Source organism: Dreissena polymorpha, chromosome 4 (assembly GCF_020536995.1).
Source record: "Dreissena polymorpha isolate Duluth1 chromosome 4, UMN_Dpol_1.0, whole genome shotgun sequence".
In the NCBI taxonomy this organism is placed as follows: Eukaryota; Metazoa; Mollusca; class Bivalvia; order Myida; family Dreissenidae; genus Dreissena; species Dreissena polymorpha.
In genome coordinates, this window is record NC_068358.1 from 79,098,419 (window position 1) to 79,112,579 (window position 14,161).

Genomic DNA, 14,161 nt, shown 5'->3' on the forward strand with positions numbered 1-14,161 from the left:
AAAACTTTGTGGGAACATTCATAACCAACAGAAAGCGTAGATAAACCCATTTAATGCGGCGTCTCATCAGGGTCTGCGCTGTTTGCTTGAAGGAATTTCTGTAAGAAATATTATAGAAACAGAAATTAATATACTAGACATCCCTTACTTTGGAAATAAATTGATCCAATTTAGAAGTATGGGAGAGTCCACTAGGCATCAATGGGTTGAAAAATCACTTTTCGCTTGATTGATTATTCAGAGTTATGTGACTTTGGGGATATCATAGTACGTATTTATGCTATACATTATTCAAAATTATTCAAAACTACCGGCCACAATTAGTTGAAACTTAACGGAAAGCTTCAAAAGAAAGATGATGCGTGCAACGAACCATGACGTTGGGAAACCACGCATCTACTTCATTGACTTCTTTTAGAGTATTTTTTTAGACATTTTAGATATAATGATAACCTCAATGTCCCTAGATGGTCCTTGAAAATCACTGAAATTGGAATTGAAAATCAATCTAAAGCAAATGTGTATTTCCAATACGCAAAACAATTAGTTGTATTCATTCAATTGTCAAATACACAACATCAAGTACTTTTTATTTATATGTGTTTTTCATAACAGTAACTTTGGATTAAAATCGTTTCTATATTATACGCAGGCATTTATCGATTATGCATGCCAAAGCTATGAAACTATGATAATACAAAAAACAGTTATCAAGGTAAATCAGTATTACTTAAGACCACCCCCTGTACGTCGATAATCCAAACTTAGTTGGATAATTCAAACCGAAGAAAAAAATGGCGGACGAAAATGAAACTGAAACTGAAACTGAAAGGTAGGTGATTATTTTATCATTTCTGCTAATTAAGTAACTATAAGGACGTAATTGTTCTACACATGTGATAATGAATGTCTGACACACACATGCGTTTTGAGTTTTGCAATGATTAAATAGTTTTCTAGTATAAATGATACATTTGTCTTCGGAAATTGCTAATTTTCATGAAATGCGACCTATGTGTTGAATTATTTACACGTTAATTGACAAAAGAGCGAACGAAACTGTAACAGAGATATGCCAAATTATATCATGAATGTCCACTAAAAGTTTACTTTTAACACTTAGTGAGTTCTGTGTTAAAATCACGTGTTTGCAGGACGGGTATGAAAGTTTATGGAAAAATCCAAACTGATATGAAAATTTCTGTGGATAATAACCAAACTCATAATGGATAATGCACAAACTGCGATGTATTGAGCATGTTTTCCAAAGACAGGTTGGATATTATTCTTTGAAAATAACTATTTATAACCCCAAACAGTATAGCATTTTACTTTCCGAAATATATTTACACATTGAAAAGAACATATTAAATTATTTCTCAATACACAGACATAGATGTTAAAAATCTTCTGTAAATTATGTATTTTAATAATAATAAAACGTTTTCCCCGTGACCCTTTTCGCCGGCGCGGCAAAATTCAAGTAGTAGTAAACTATTTACGAGTGAATTGTACAGTACCCGCTATGCGCATGCTCACTGACGATGAACGACTTTTAACGGGATTTTAGCATAGAAAGCTTGCGACTGCTATATGGAATGACTTTGAACCCTATTGAAACCTTGGTGGGAATAATATTTGTGGACTTTTAACTATTTTTTTCCGATTTCATCAATTACGTATTATTTCTTCCGATTTTATTTTTAGAAAATTTGGACTTTTTGCAATTTTGAAATTTTGATATTTCATTATATAGGGAAATACCGTCGATTCGCTCCTTTAAACTGGTGGCAAATAGTTTTAGTGGGGCTTGGGCACATAAACCGCAAAAATTTCCCACGAGAAAGTCTATACCCAATTTGCCAAAACTGCATTGTTTCGGTCTGATATTTCATATTACACGTGTTTTGCCAAGAAAACCATTCTATTAAATCTGTAAATAGGAGAAAACATATGTTATTCATGGGAAAGTTACCGCTGGAAATCAGTCTATTAAATTTCAAATATGACTCTAGTTTGCCGCATTCAAACATTGTATTCAGTACTTGTGGTATAAGACGTTGCATTTCTGCTTCAGCATGATCAATTTGCAGGTTCCATTTAAGTTAATCTACATCACCGCAATTGTGTAATTTTTATTGCTTGTCATTTATCCGCAGGTCAATAGTTAATGGTTGTGGTGCAATCGTTTTCGTTCTTGGACACTGCATCCCTTCAATGAAATTTATTTACCGAAATATCTCATATTTGAACTTAAAATTCTTTTGGGAGAAATGGTCCAGACAACTGGATAAAACAGCAACAATATGCTAACCCATTATTTTTCGAGGAACATAATTGAGAATTCCTGTACTAGCCCCCAATCACAGTATGTTGGGGTATAATAATAATCAAACTTTGTTTTTCTTCTCAAAAGATTGTCGTAGATGACAAGTTGATGAATATATCATCCAAGACTACAAGTTTTAGAAAGCCATTTTTTCATTTATTTTTATTGATAAACAAGGTTTTGTAACAATCTATACTATACATAGATAGCTTTAACAGCACAATGTGGCTCACCTGAAACTGATTGTTCCCTAGTGGTGTTAACTAATTTTTCATGAAGATCTAGAAAAAAAGGCATTGTGAGTATGAACAAACTATTTGCGTCTATCCGATCTAGTTGAGTCTTGTTACCGAGATCCTACTTTTATTTATTTGAACATTCTGATCAACTGCCATTAAGATCAGGTAAAAAATGTAAGTTTTAACATGGATTTTAATGATTTTAGTTATTGATCAACTGCTTGGAAGCACATGACCCACTTTGGAACGTGACCTGTTAATCACTGAGACTAGACCTTGTGACCTAAATGTTAAATATGCTACTTTCATGCTTGACTTTGAAATCATTTAAAATAATGTTCTAACCAATATACAAGTGGATCAGAGAGAGAATGTGACCACTAAAGTATTAACAGACCTTTTCTTATATTTGACCTAGTTCCCTAATTTTTGATAGAATATGAAACCAAAAATGACATAGAGGTGACTAGTTTCATAAGAATCTGGCAAAGAGGTGACACCCAAATTTAAACATTGTAAAATGATATCTTATGTGTTCACAATAAACTTTGAATAAAATACAACAAAGAATGATAACAAAAGCTCACCTTGTCACATCATAACAAGTGAGCAAAATAACCAAAACTATGACATCATATAATTGCTCAGTTACTTCCAATAACAATAAAATGTTACTTTTGAAACAAATACAATACCTTCCCTTTCTTACTACAGGCTGTTCTAAAACAAGATAGCCCTGTATTGCTCACCCAGAACTCCTTCTATAGTGTCAAAAACTTGTGTATGATATGACTAAGTTGTAACCTAGCTTTAACCTGCCAGGACCAACTTGCAAATTCAGCTTTTGATTTGATTAAGATGGACATTGTAAGCAATTTTCATAAAAATCAGGAAGATAATGTGACTTGAGAAAGGTAAAGGAAGTTTTGTATATTTTAACCTAATGACCTAGTTTTTGACAAACTACCAACTTTCAAACTGAAACTTTATTTCATTGAGATAACATTCAATTCTGTCCAATTTTCATGAAGATCTGGAAGAAAATGTGACCTCTGGAGTGTTCACTAACCTTTTCTGTGATTTGGTTTGTTGACCTAGTTTGGACCACATATGACCTACTTTCAAACTTAACCTAGAATTGACAGAGATGAACATTGACCAACATAAGACAAACAAGGGCTGTTTGTAAAACATGCATGCCCCCCATATGGGCTGTCAGTTGTAGTGGTAGCCATTGTGTGAATACATTTTTTGTAACTGTGACCTTGACATTTGACCTAGTGACCTGAAAATCAATAGGGATTATCTGCCAGTCATGATCAATTTACCTATGAAGTTTCATGATCCTAGGCCTTGCTTTTCTTGAGTTATCATCAGGAAACCTTTTTACTGTTATGAGTCATTGTGACCTTGACCTTTGATATGAAAATCAATAAGGGTTATATACCAGTCATGATCAATGTACCTATAAAGTTTAATGGTCCTAGGCGTAAGCATTTTTGAGATATCATCTTGATACTACTTTACTGCTTTGAGTCACTTTGACCTTGACCTTTGATCTAGTGACCTAAACATCAATAGGGGTAATCTGCAAGTCATGATCAATGTACCTATGAAGTTTCATGATCCTAGACGTAAGCATTCTCGAGTTATCATCCGGAAATCATTAAACTGTTTTGACTCACTGTGACCTTGACCTTTGACCTAATGACCTGAACATCAATAGGGGTTTTCTGCGAGTCATGATCAATGTACCTATGAAGTTTCATGATTCTAGGCGTAAGCTTTCTTGTGTTATAATCCGGAAACCATTTTACTAAGTCAAGTCACCGTGACCTTGACCTTTGACCTAGTGACCTGAAAGTCAAAAGGGGTCATCTGCGAGTCATGATCAATGTACCTAAGAAGTTTCATGATCATAGGCGTAAGCATTATTGACTTATCATTTGGAAAGCATTTTTCAAAGTTGAGTCACTATGACCTTGACCTTTGACCTAGTGACCTGAAAATCATTAGGGGTCATCTGCGAGTCATGATCAATGCACCTGTATAGTTTCATGATCCTAGGCATAAACGTTCTTGAGTTATCATCCTGAAACCATTTTACTATTTCGGGTCACCGTGACCTTGACCTTTGACATGAAATTAAATAGGGATCATCTGCGAGTCATGATTAATTTATTTATGAAGTTTCATGATCCTAGGCATAAGCGTTCTTGAGTTATCATCCGGAAACCATTTAACTATTTCGGGTCACCGTGACCTTGACTTTTGACCTAGTGACCTCAAATGGGGTCATATGCGAGTCATGATCAATGTATCTATGAAATTTCATGATCCTAGGCATAAGCGTTCTGAGTTATCATCCGGAAACCATTTTACTATTTCGGGTCACCGTGAACTTGACCTTTGACCTAGTGACCTGAAAATCAATAGGGTTCATCTGCGAGTCATGATCAATGAACCTATGAAGTTTCATGATCCTAGGCATAAGCGTTCTTGAGTTATCATCCGGAAACCATTTTACTATTTCGGGTCACCGTGACCTTAACCATGACCTAGTGACCTCAAAATCAATAGTGGTCATCTGCGAGTCATGATCAATGTACACATGAAGTTTCATGAACCTAGGCGTAAGTGTTCTTGAGTTTTTATCAGGAAACCATTTTACTATTTCAGGTCACCGTGACCTTGACTTTTGATATAGTGACCTGAAAATCAATAGTGGTCAACTGCGAGTCATGATCAATCTACCTATCAAGTTTCATGATCTTAGGCATAAGCGTTCTTGAGTTATCATCCGGAAACCATTTTACTATTTCTTTTTTTTGTTTAACGTCGTCAATTATTAATTGTATATAGATTTCTCTATAGTTTGAAAAACATTTAGGCAAATATTTCTCATGTAAGATAAAATGCAAATAATTAATAATATTTTCCCTTTTAATCAGTAAGTTGGTTTATCGGTAAGGCCACAACAAATTGATGATTTGTTCTACGGATTTTAGCCAAAAAAAAATGGAGCGAGCGAGCGAAATAAAAATAAATTAATTTTTATTCTATTTTTAAAAAAATCACAGGCGAGCGAAGAGCGAAAAATAAAAAATAGATATATTGTCTCTGTAAATTGATATTTGTTGCCAAATAAATGCATGATATCTTCAAAATACAAACACAAGGTCATTTAGTAGTACTAACTTATTTTAACTCTAGTCCAATGTTTGTTAAAGTATGATAAACAAAATATTCTCCAATAGTTATTCTGCTTATTCACAACAGGTAGTGACTACTTAATGTTAACATGGTACACTGTACTTTTCACTAGCAAAGTTATATAAGAAGCTCAGTCTTCTGTCAATGAAAGTTAAATAGCATGACAATAAATAATATGCTAAACATCAAGCGTAAGAAATATCTTCAATTTGTATTTGTTCTAAATATCATAGGTTATAGTAGTATACATTATACTCAAATGCATTACTTTGGTTAGTTTAGCAATGTTAAAATTAGAAATGAGAAGTTTAAGTTTTGTAAAGTAAAAAAAAACATAACTTCCTAATGAAAGAACAATAAGAAACAGATAGTTATTTTATTTTAATATAAAACACATGCCTTTTAATCAAAACTATTTATAGATGTGATTAGTAGGAGCCCTTTATTTTAACATAGCACAGTGACATATATTTGTCTAATTTGAGTGCCAAACAAGAGATGTGTTTGTCAGAAACACAATGCCCCCTACTGCGCCGCTTTGAAAATATATATTTATTTTTTTACATGAACTTGACCTTTCACCACTCAAAATGTGCAGCTCCATGAGATACACATGCATGCCAAATATCAAGTCAATATTGCAAAAAGTATGGCCAATGTTAAAGTTTTCGGACAGACAGACGGACAGTTCAACTGCTATATGCCACCCTACCGGGGGCATAAAACGACTAGTATCAGTTCTAGTATATTTATTAAATGACTAGTACTATAATATATATTTATAACAATAGTAGTAGAACAATATTTAGCGTGACTATTTGTAAAACACATCAATTTACAATAAAACATACTTTTCCAAGAAAAGTGCAATCACAAATGACTAGTATCAACTTTAATCTTAACACAAAACAATTAAAATCTGTAGAAATAGAAATTAAACTGGAAAATACGAAACACTAATATTTTTAAAAGTTAAAGCATTTGCTCTTTATTCCAATCCATGATTTTTCATTTTCAATCACAACATGTTAACATTTATAAACATGATGATAATGGTCATCATAAACACATACTTTTGCTTTGGTCTCATTTACAAACCAAATCAAAGTAAGAACTTTTGAAGGCTTGAATGAGTTCATTTGACTTTTTGTTTTTTTAAAAACTTCTTGGCGCCCCATGTTTTTGCCTCTTTTCCAGAATGTCGACAAGACACACAAATTGGCCTGACAATGGAATATTTTGTATACAAATCTGCAATATATGCATCGTTGTCATCTAACAGACAGTCAGGAGATCCACAGTAAATGCACACTGGTGGTAGGTAATGCCGACACTTGGCTGAGAAATAAGCTGTTTCCACCTCAGAGCTGCAGGTCACGCATCTCCGAACATACAGGTCAGGTGCATCTTCCAACTGATCTCCACAGATATACGAATGGCATGCCTTAATGTTCCGCAAGAATTCCTCCTGCAAGGAAGTGAAATGTTATGGAGCTTTTCACAAAATTGACAGTCATCATTATTCGCCCTATCCAAACAGAAAAAATCTATGGTCTTTTTTTCAGGCTTATAGAAATTCCCAATTTTACCAGCCTAAAGTGCTTGTAAAACTCATAAAACAGATATTAAACAATTTCTAATTTTATTTTCGCTATTTTTTTTCCAAAAAGAATTTGAGCAACTTTAAGCAACTTTAATCAACTGCCATTAGAAGCTTACTTTCAGAAAGATGAAAGTACGAAGAAAATTGCCATGTATTTGAAGGATTAAATAAAATTTAAAAAAAATTGTGTCTGTTATTTTGAACAAAATGTACACAAATGGCTGCGCTCGAAAATTCTGACTCAGGCTAGTAAAATTTCCCATATTACTAAATTTCTATTACTGTAATACTTCTCCAAAGCCTCTTCATAGACATGGAATTGATGGCAGCTATGTCTTGGATAAGTTCAAGAGCACATACATGTAACTAAGGAATAAGTGAATTAATATGTGTGAAAATTGTGTCATGTTAATCTACACTTCATGGTGATTCGCATGCAAACAAATTGCCAGAAGGATTGACCGACAGAGTGACTCCAATAAATTGCCTCCCAACCTTTGTGTTTGCAGCATTATTAGACTTGAAACCTATTCAAATCAAAGCAAAAACGAATGCATTTCCTTCATATTAAGATTATCATTTACCAATGCATTTTTTGTTTTACAACTATTTATATCTTGAATGGGCCTTTGATGGTATGAAATAAAAAACAATGTTTTGCAATGTCAATCTGGTGATATATTAACACATACCGTGTTTGATCAGACATTAACAAAAAATATTCGGGCTCTAAGTTGCAAACCAACAAGCCAAAGAGCTTTTTTCTGATCTGTAAAAATATGTATCATTCATATCAATTTATTGGATCAATACGTGTCTTTTTATAATCCTGCCAAACTGTGTATAACTGTGATGTTTAAATGTTAATTTAGACTCTTAAAAATTATGTAACCAACATGTTATGATCCTATAATGTTGAAACACGCTGTAAATTGTATTTTTACAAAACGTTTACCTGTTGTCGGTCAAGCTTGTTTGGACTGAAGACACATCTTGGCCTGCTACATTCTCCGCAAAGGACAGCATCTCGAAGCTTCTCATTCTAAAACAACATGGAAAGATATAGTGTAATGAAAGCAAAAATATTTAAAAAATGCTTTTTATGGCAAAATGCCCGCTTCAATTTCCAGCCTGCAAAAATGTTGACAACATGATATCATTTTGACATGATCACTTTTTCTCTTGGTGTTGCCAATTGCCAGGTGGAAGAAGGAACGGATGTATACTGCAACAAAAATGCACTTGGAATATTTCTCTGATTTTTATTTTAATATCACAGTTGTAATTCAATGAGGTTTAGTTTAAACCTATTTATTTTAGCTCGATTGCATTGAAAGCCTTAGGCTTTTTTGAAACGCTCTAGAGTCCTTTTCCTGGGACTAGAACCAGTACTTGGTGTCTATGGGGAGATCTAAAGCACGCTCCTACTATGGCAATTGAACCCGTGACCTCTCGGTCGCTAGGCGGACACCATATCCACTTTGCCAAGGCGACCTTACAATAAGGTTTGACAGTTTGACCTAAATATAATAATATAAACATGAAATAAAGTGTTAAGTTATTTGCGAGCTTCTAAAATATTATAATTATCATTACCCTCAAAATTTCTCGATTCTCTTTATCATGGTTTTGTAATTCCTCATCATAGGTTCCACATGGTCTGGTTGAGGGTCTGTACTTGTCACGGGTCAGGGCTTTCCCAAACAACTGGAATTATTATTATGTTATTATAATTTATATAATTGAATTGGCATGTTTAAACCTTATCTCAAATGTTGCTTCCAGTTTCTAAACACAATAGTCACACATTATCATTTAAATCATTAAATTAACTACATGTCAGCTGGACAAGTTAAGTTAACTAAAATGTCAACAAGGTATATAGTTAAGTATATTTATGCCTTTTTATTAAACAAAAGGCAGAACATAATATGTTGTCAGATCAATGAAGTAAACATGAGTAAATTGATTATTCAAATTTAATTGTAACTATTGACCATTTGCACAGGTACACAACCTTCAAATGCCAAAGTAAGTTTCCAAAATATATTTGTAATTTACACAACTTCATCCATTCAATAAATATGTCATATAATGGAATACAAATGCGATAAATTTACCTCACTGAATGGTAGGTAGTGTTCACCATTTTTGTCAGGCTTTGGTTCAGGGAGGAACCTGAGGCGGTCAAAAACATCCTGATCTCGGACTGGGTTAACGGAGCAGTAGCCACATTCATCGGATGAACACTTCTTTAACTGGAAGCAGTAGTGGCTGGATTCTGCATGCCTCTCAAAGAAATCCTTTAGAAGAAAGGACACTGATGTTTATAGACGCTCTTCCATATTAATAACATGTTGTTTTTTTGTCATTTTTTAAACAAGATGTATCTTTATACATAGGTTGATTTTTCATTATAAAATATAATAAACACACGTTTTCATTAATATTGTTAATAAGACAGCATAGCCTTCACAATATCCAATATTTAATAAAAAATGAATAATGTTACCCGGTAAACATTTAACTTTTAAAATTGAATAATTGTGTATTGTTCTGAGAAAACTGGACATAATGCTTGTGCATAAATTGTCATCCCAGATTAGCCTGTGCAGTCCACACAGGCTAATCAGGGACGACAATTTCCGCTTTTATGGAATTTTTCGTTTAAATAATGTCTCTTCTTAGCAAAAATCCAGTATAGGGGGAAAATGTCGTCCCTGATTAGCCTGTGCGAACTGCACAGGCTAATCTGGGACGACACTTTACGCACATGCATTATGCCCAGTTTTCTCAGAAAGCGACACAGTTAAACTTTCCATAACCTAGACAAATTGCTTGCCTGTGCCAGATGCATATTTTAAGGTTGAATGTTAAAAACCTTTATTTGTTTTTCTGTCAGATAATAGTATACGCACTGGCGCATATTAATTTAATGCGAAACAAATACTTAAATTGGAAGTGACATATTAAAAACTAATATAAATATGCATTATGTAACCAGTGACCATAAGCAATTTTAGTAGAGGGCAATATACAGTTATATCAATATAATTTTACTGAGAACAACAATTATTATATCATTTCCAGACAAGCAGGACATTATCTATGCATTTTTCTTTCAAAAATAAATTTAGTTTGTTTTACCTGCAGATGCTTGCTTTTCTTCAATTCAGCGCTTTTTGTGTCAGCTGTGGCTACTGGACTATCTGCTCCAAAGCCAACACCAGTGATATCTAAGATGGATGTGATCTCTTCATCTGATACCCCTTTCAAAGTTTTAACAGGGTTTCCTTTCAAGCTCATTTGTGAGAAACGTTTGTTCACAAGATCAACCACTGGTTCCATACTTTTCTTGAAAGCCTCTTTCAGACCATCTTTTAGTCTGGCTTGGTTTCTTACTGCAGTTAGAGAAGACAAGTTTTTAACCATCTGTTCATACTTCTCTTCCATTTCATTTCTGTCTAGCGCAACATGCTGCAAGGCCAAATTTAAAATGGACATGCAACGTTCAGCTGGGTTGGTCCAACTATGTGATGGTGCCGTTCGGAGTGCAATTAGCATGTCCAAATCTAAATGCATGAAGATAAGAGTGAGCGACAACTTAACCGTTTCATAAGTGACTCTATGATCCGGTCCTCCATCAGTATAAAGGCACATGATTGGGGTTCTCAAATTTAATCCATCTGAAGAGTAGGCATCATTTAATCTTACGAGTTCAATAACTTCAGCAGCATGTCTAAATGGGCTAGATGGGCTGAATACCTTTTCTTTTGTTGTCACATGCATGTCCCCTGAAAAGAAGCTGTCTTTCGAGTCCCTAGGAATTTCTGTGACAAGAACAACTGAAGGAACAAGACCGCAAAGATGAAAATCATGGTCAGTTGCAACTAATACAGGTCCCTCTGAAGGTGTTAGAACCTTGTTATGCCCTCTTACTCCAGTTGATATAGGGATTCCTGGTTCTCCCACTGGAACTATTGCCTTGTCGTCCATGCATAAGAACATAGCACTGTCTCTAAACATCACACAAAATTCTTTCATATACTGAAAGTATTTTGCAGCATAGTGTGAATCAGGATGTGAAACTCTTGCCTGGCGTGTCTGCACACGGAATTTAACATTGAACTGACCAGTGTACCTTAAAGCAGTCTTATGAAATGGATTACTGGGACAAAACTGCAGTCGGATCGTTTCATTGCTAGGAATGGGTGTTCCATCAGGCACTCTTTTACAAATGTCATTCTTTAAAGTCTCTATTGAAATTGCCAATGGCAAATACATTTCATCACATTTTCGTCTTTCACTGACCTGTAAAACCTGTTCTTCAAAGAACTTTCCCATTTCTTCAAAAAAGGCATCATAATATGTATCAGAGCCATTAGTTGCTCGTAAATCAATCAATAACTGAGAGTCATCTGCGCCTATGATCTTCGACACCCTTTCATTAATTTCTTTTTCACTGGAAGAATTGGCACTTTCTTCATGCCCTGTTAGGCTAAAATACATGTGTCTAACGACTGACTTTGGGCATTTCACATAACTTATAAACTTGTCAATAAATTCTTGTCTCATAGCCCTGCTTGAGAACGTCGGAAGATCTTCTGAAATTTGAGAGATAACTTTCATGTTGCGGGATGTTTTGTCTTCTGTTTGACCTACTGGAACACTCCAAATGAAATTTAATGTTCCTATGCTTCCTCCATAAGCAACCCTATACAACATAATCGGTTTGGACAAACGAAGGTTTTTGATGAATTTGCGACGTTCAATACGATTATCGGGACAAAACTTGTCAAGGTGCACATAGGTATAATCTGATGTTTTCACTACTGTCTGGTTTAAATGACTATATTCTTCTTTAACATTGGACGGTGTTACAGGATCTATGCAAACCGAGTTCGAGTCACCGCAGTTAGCTGTTTCTCTTTTATGACTTATGTTTTGGTGTTTTTGGTTATCATTTTCAAGTCTGTCTTTGTATTGTTTTAGAGATTCTGCTAATTCACCCATGATTTTTGCTAACACTGTGTTTCGTTTATCACTCAATGATGGCAAACTAAGGGCGGAGTATAGATCACCAACCAATTCGCCAAGTCTGGCTGCCTTTACAATAGGTGGTCTGTGCCTAAGTAATTTGTAGCTGTTGTAATTTTGAAATTTGTTTAATTCAGTTGGAACATGACAACTGGCATCTTTCAGTCTTGCATGGCAGTGATCTACGTACCACAAGGCATTGCTGAGAGATTTTAGGGCTTGTTTTCCACTGTCCTCGACAATATTAGATGGCCATCCACACCCAGTACTTTGGGCCCAATCAATCAAGTCGCAGTACAGTTGTTGTGGACCAGAAAGTTTCTTTACTTTTGAGCTTGTGTTTACTTCATATTTTTTGGGCATAATGTATACCTTGGACTTGTTCATTAAAACTGTGAATGCATTGGAGTTTGAACTTGTTGATGGAAGTCGTGCAGAATTAATTGTATATTCGACCATTTTTTTGTCAAGTTCTACTGCGACATTTAGTTGCATGTTGATGTTCGAAATTTTTATTCTATCGCTACTACCAACTTTACTGCAGATATTTACAGAATTCACGCATTCGGGCGACATTTCGAGGCCTGATGATGATGCGGCTGCGATGAATAAATCGCTAAAATCGTCCGTAATCCGGTGACACATTGCCACAGGAGAAAAAATTGAATTACCATTGGTGTCTTTCGCCGACACGACTATGCAGACGAGCGCCGCCATTATTTTACCATAAACCAATCTCATTATTATCGCAAAGCGTTATAAAAGTCGTAAAATACGTAGGCTAAATTAAACTAAATCTGTAAACAAATACATGCGGAGCAAAATTGTTGCTGCGGGCGCGAAATAAAAATAAAAATATTTTTATTTAGTTTTAAGATTTTTAGGTGCGGCAAATCCGACGAACATTTAATCAATTTGTTGTGGCCTAAATAACAATATCACTTTGAACATTGAATTATTTAAAAGTTATAACAAACATTAAATGTTCTCCGAACAAATGCCTCATAACACATATAACAGATTGATAGGAAGATATGAACAAATCAAGGTTGCTAGGGTGCCCGCCTAGAATGGTCCTGTTAGTATGGAAGTACTTGATATATAAATTTATTAGCCTGTCGGTGTTGTAAAGACATAAAATATTTTATGAATGTCTCAAAGTGTAGAATTATTTTGCATTTAGTAAAAGAAAGGCAACATATAACCCTTAAGTGGCTGACAAGAACTTGTGGCTAAATACAACTAAAAAGAGGCATTATGATTCTTGAAAATAAAAATAAACATCATTATATATGAATTTTCTGATCAAAAGTGTTATTTTTAGTGAATAGGGGAAATACATTTTCAAGAATAAACAATATAATTATAAATGTTTTGGCGAAGTGCATCATAGTATTATCATAGTACAGTTTTGGTCTAAAAATCCCGTAACATTTTTTAAATTTCATAACACCTTGTTGCAAAAAAAATCATGAAAAATAGAACATATTAAAATAAAATAAACAAGGGCTGTTTGTAAAACATGCATGCCCCCCATATGGGCTCTCCGTTGTAGTGACAGCCATTGGGTGAATATGTTTTTTGTCAATGTGACCTTGACCTTTGACCTAGTGACCTGAAAATCAATAGGGTTCATCTGCGAGTCATGATCAATGTACCTATGAAGTTTCATGATCCTAGGCCCAAGCGATCTTGAGTTATCATCTGGAAAAACACCTGGTGGACGGAACGACAGACCGA

At 34.6% G+C, this 14,161-nt stretch overlaps 1 protein-coding gene across 1 annotated transcript; it reads right to left on the bottom strand.

The window, feature by feature from the left end:
- Positions 1–6,149: 6,149 nt before the first annotated feature.
- On the bottom strand, positions 6,150–13,303 carry LOC127879314 (uncharacterized). Its single transcript, XM_052426083.1, has 5 exons — positions 10,532–13,303; positions 9,505–9,687; positions 8,981–9,091; positions 8,340–8,426; positions 6,150–7,249 (listed from the first exon to the last, which is right to left on the bottom strand). Exons 1-5 carry the CDS (start codon positions 13,160–13,162, stop codon positions 6,917–6,919), a joined length of 3,345 nt encoding a protein of 1,114 aa, XP_052282043.1. The 5' UTR covers positions 13,163–13,303; the 3' UTR covers positions 6,150–6,916.
- Positions 13,304–14,161: the final 858 nt, after the last annotated feature.

What these genes read in the sequence shown, in the direction of transcription:
- LOC127879314 (XM_052426083.1), bottom strand. Translation starts at nt 13,162, where the DNA reads ATGAGATTGGTTTATGGTAAAATAATGGCGGCGCTCGTCTGCATAGTC. An exon ending in ACTACCTACCATTCAGTGAG is followed by an intron (nt 9,092 to 9,504) that starts GTAAATTTATCG and finishes TAATAATTCCAG; the next exon opens with TTGTTTGGGAAAGCCCTGAC. An exon ending in ACAAGCTTGACCGACAACAG is followed by an intron (nt 7,250 to 8,339) that starts GTAAACGTTTTG and finishes ACTTCCTTGCAG; the next exon opens with GAGGAATTCTTGCGGAACAT.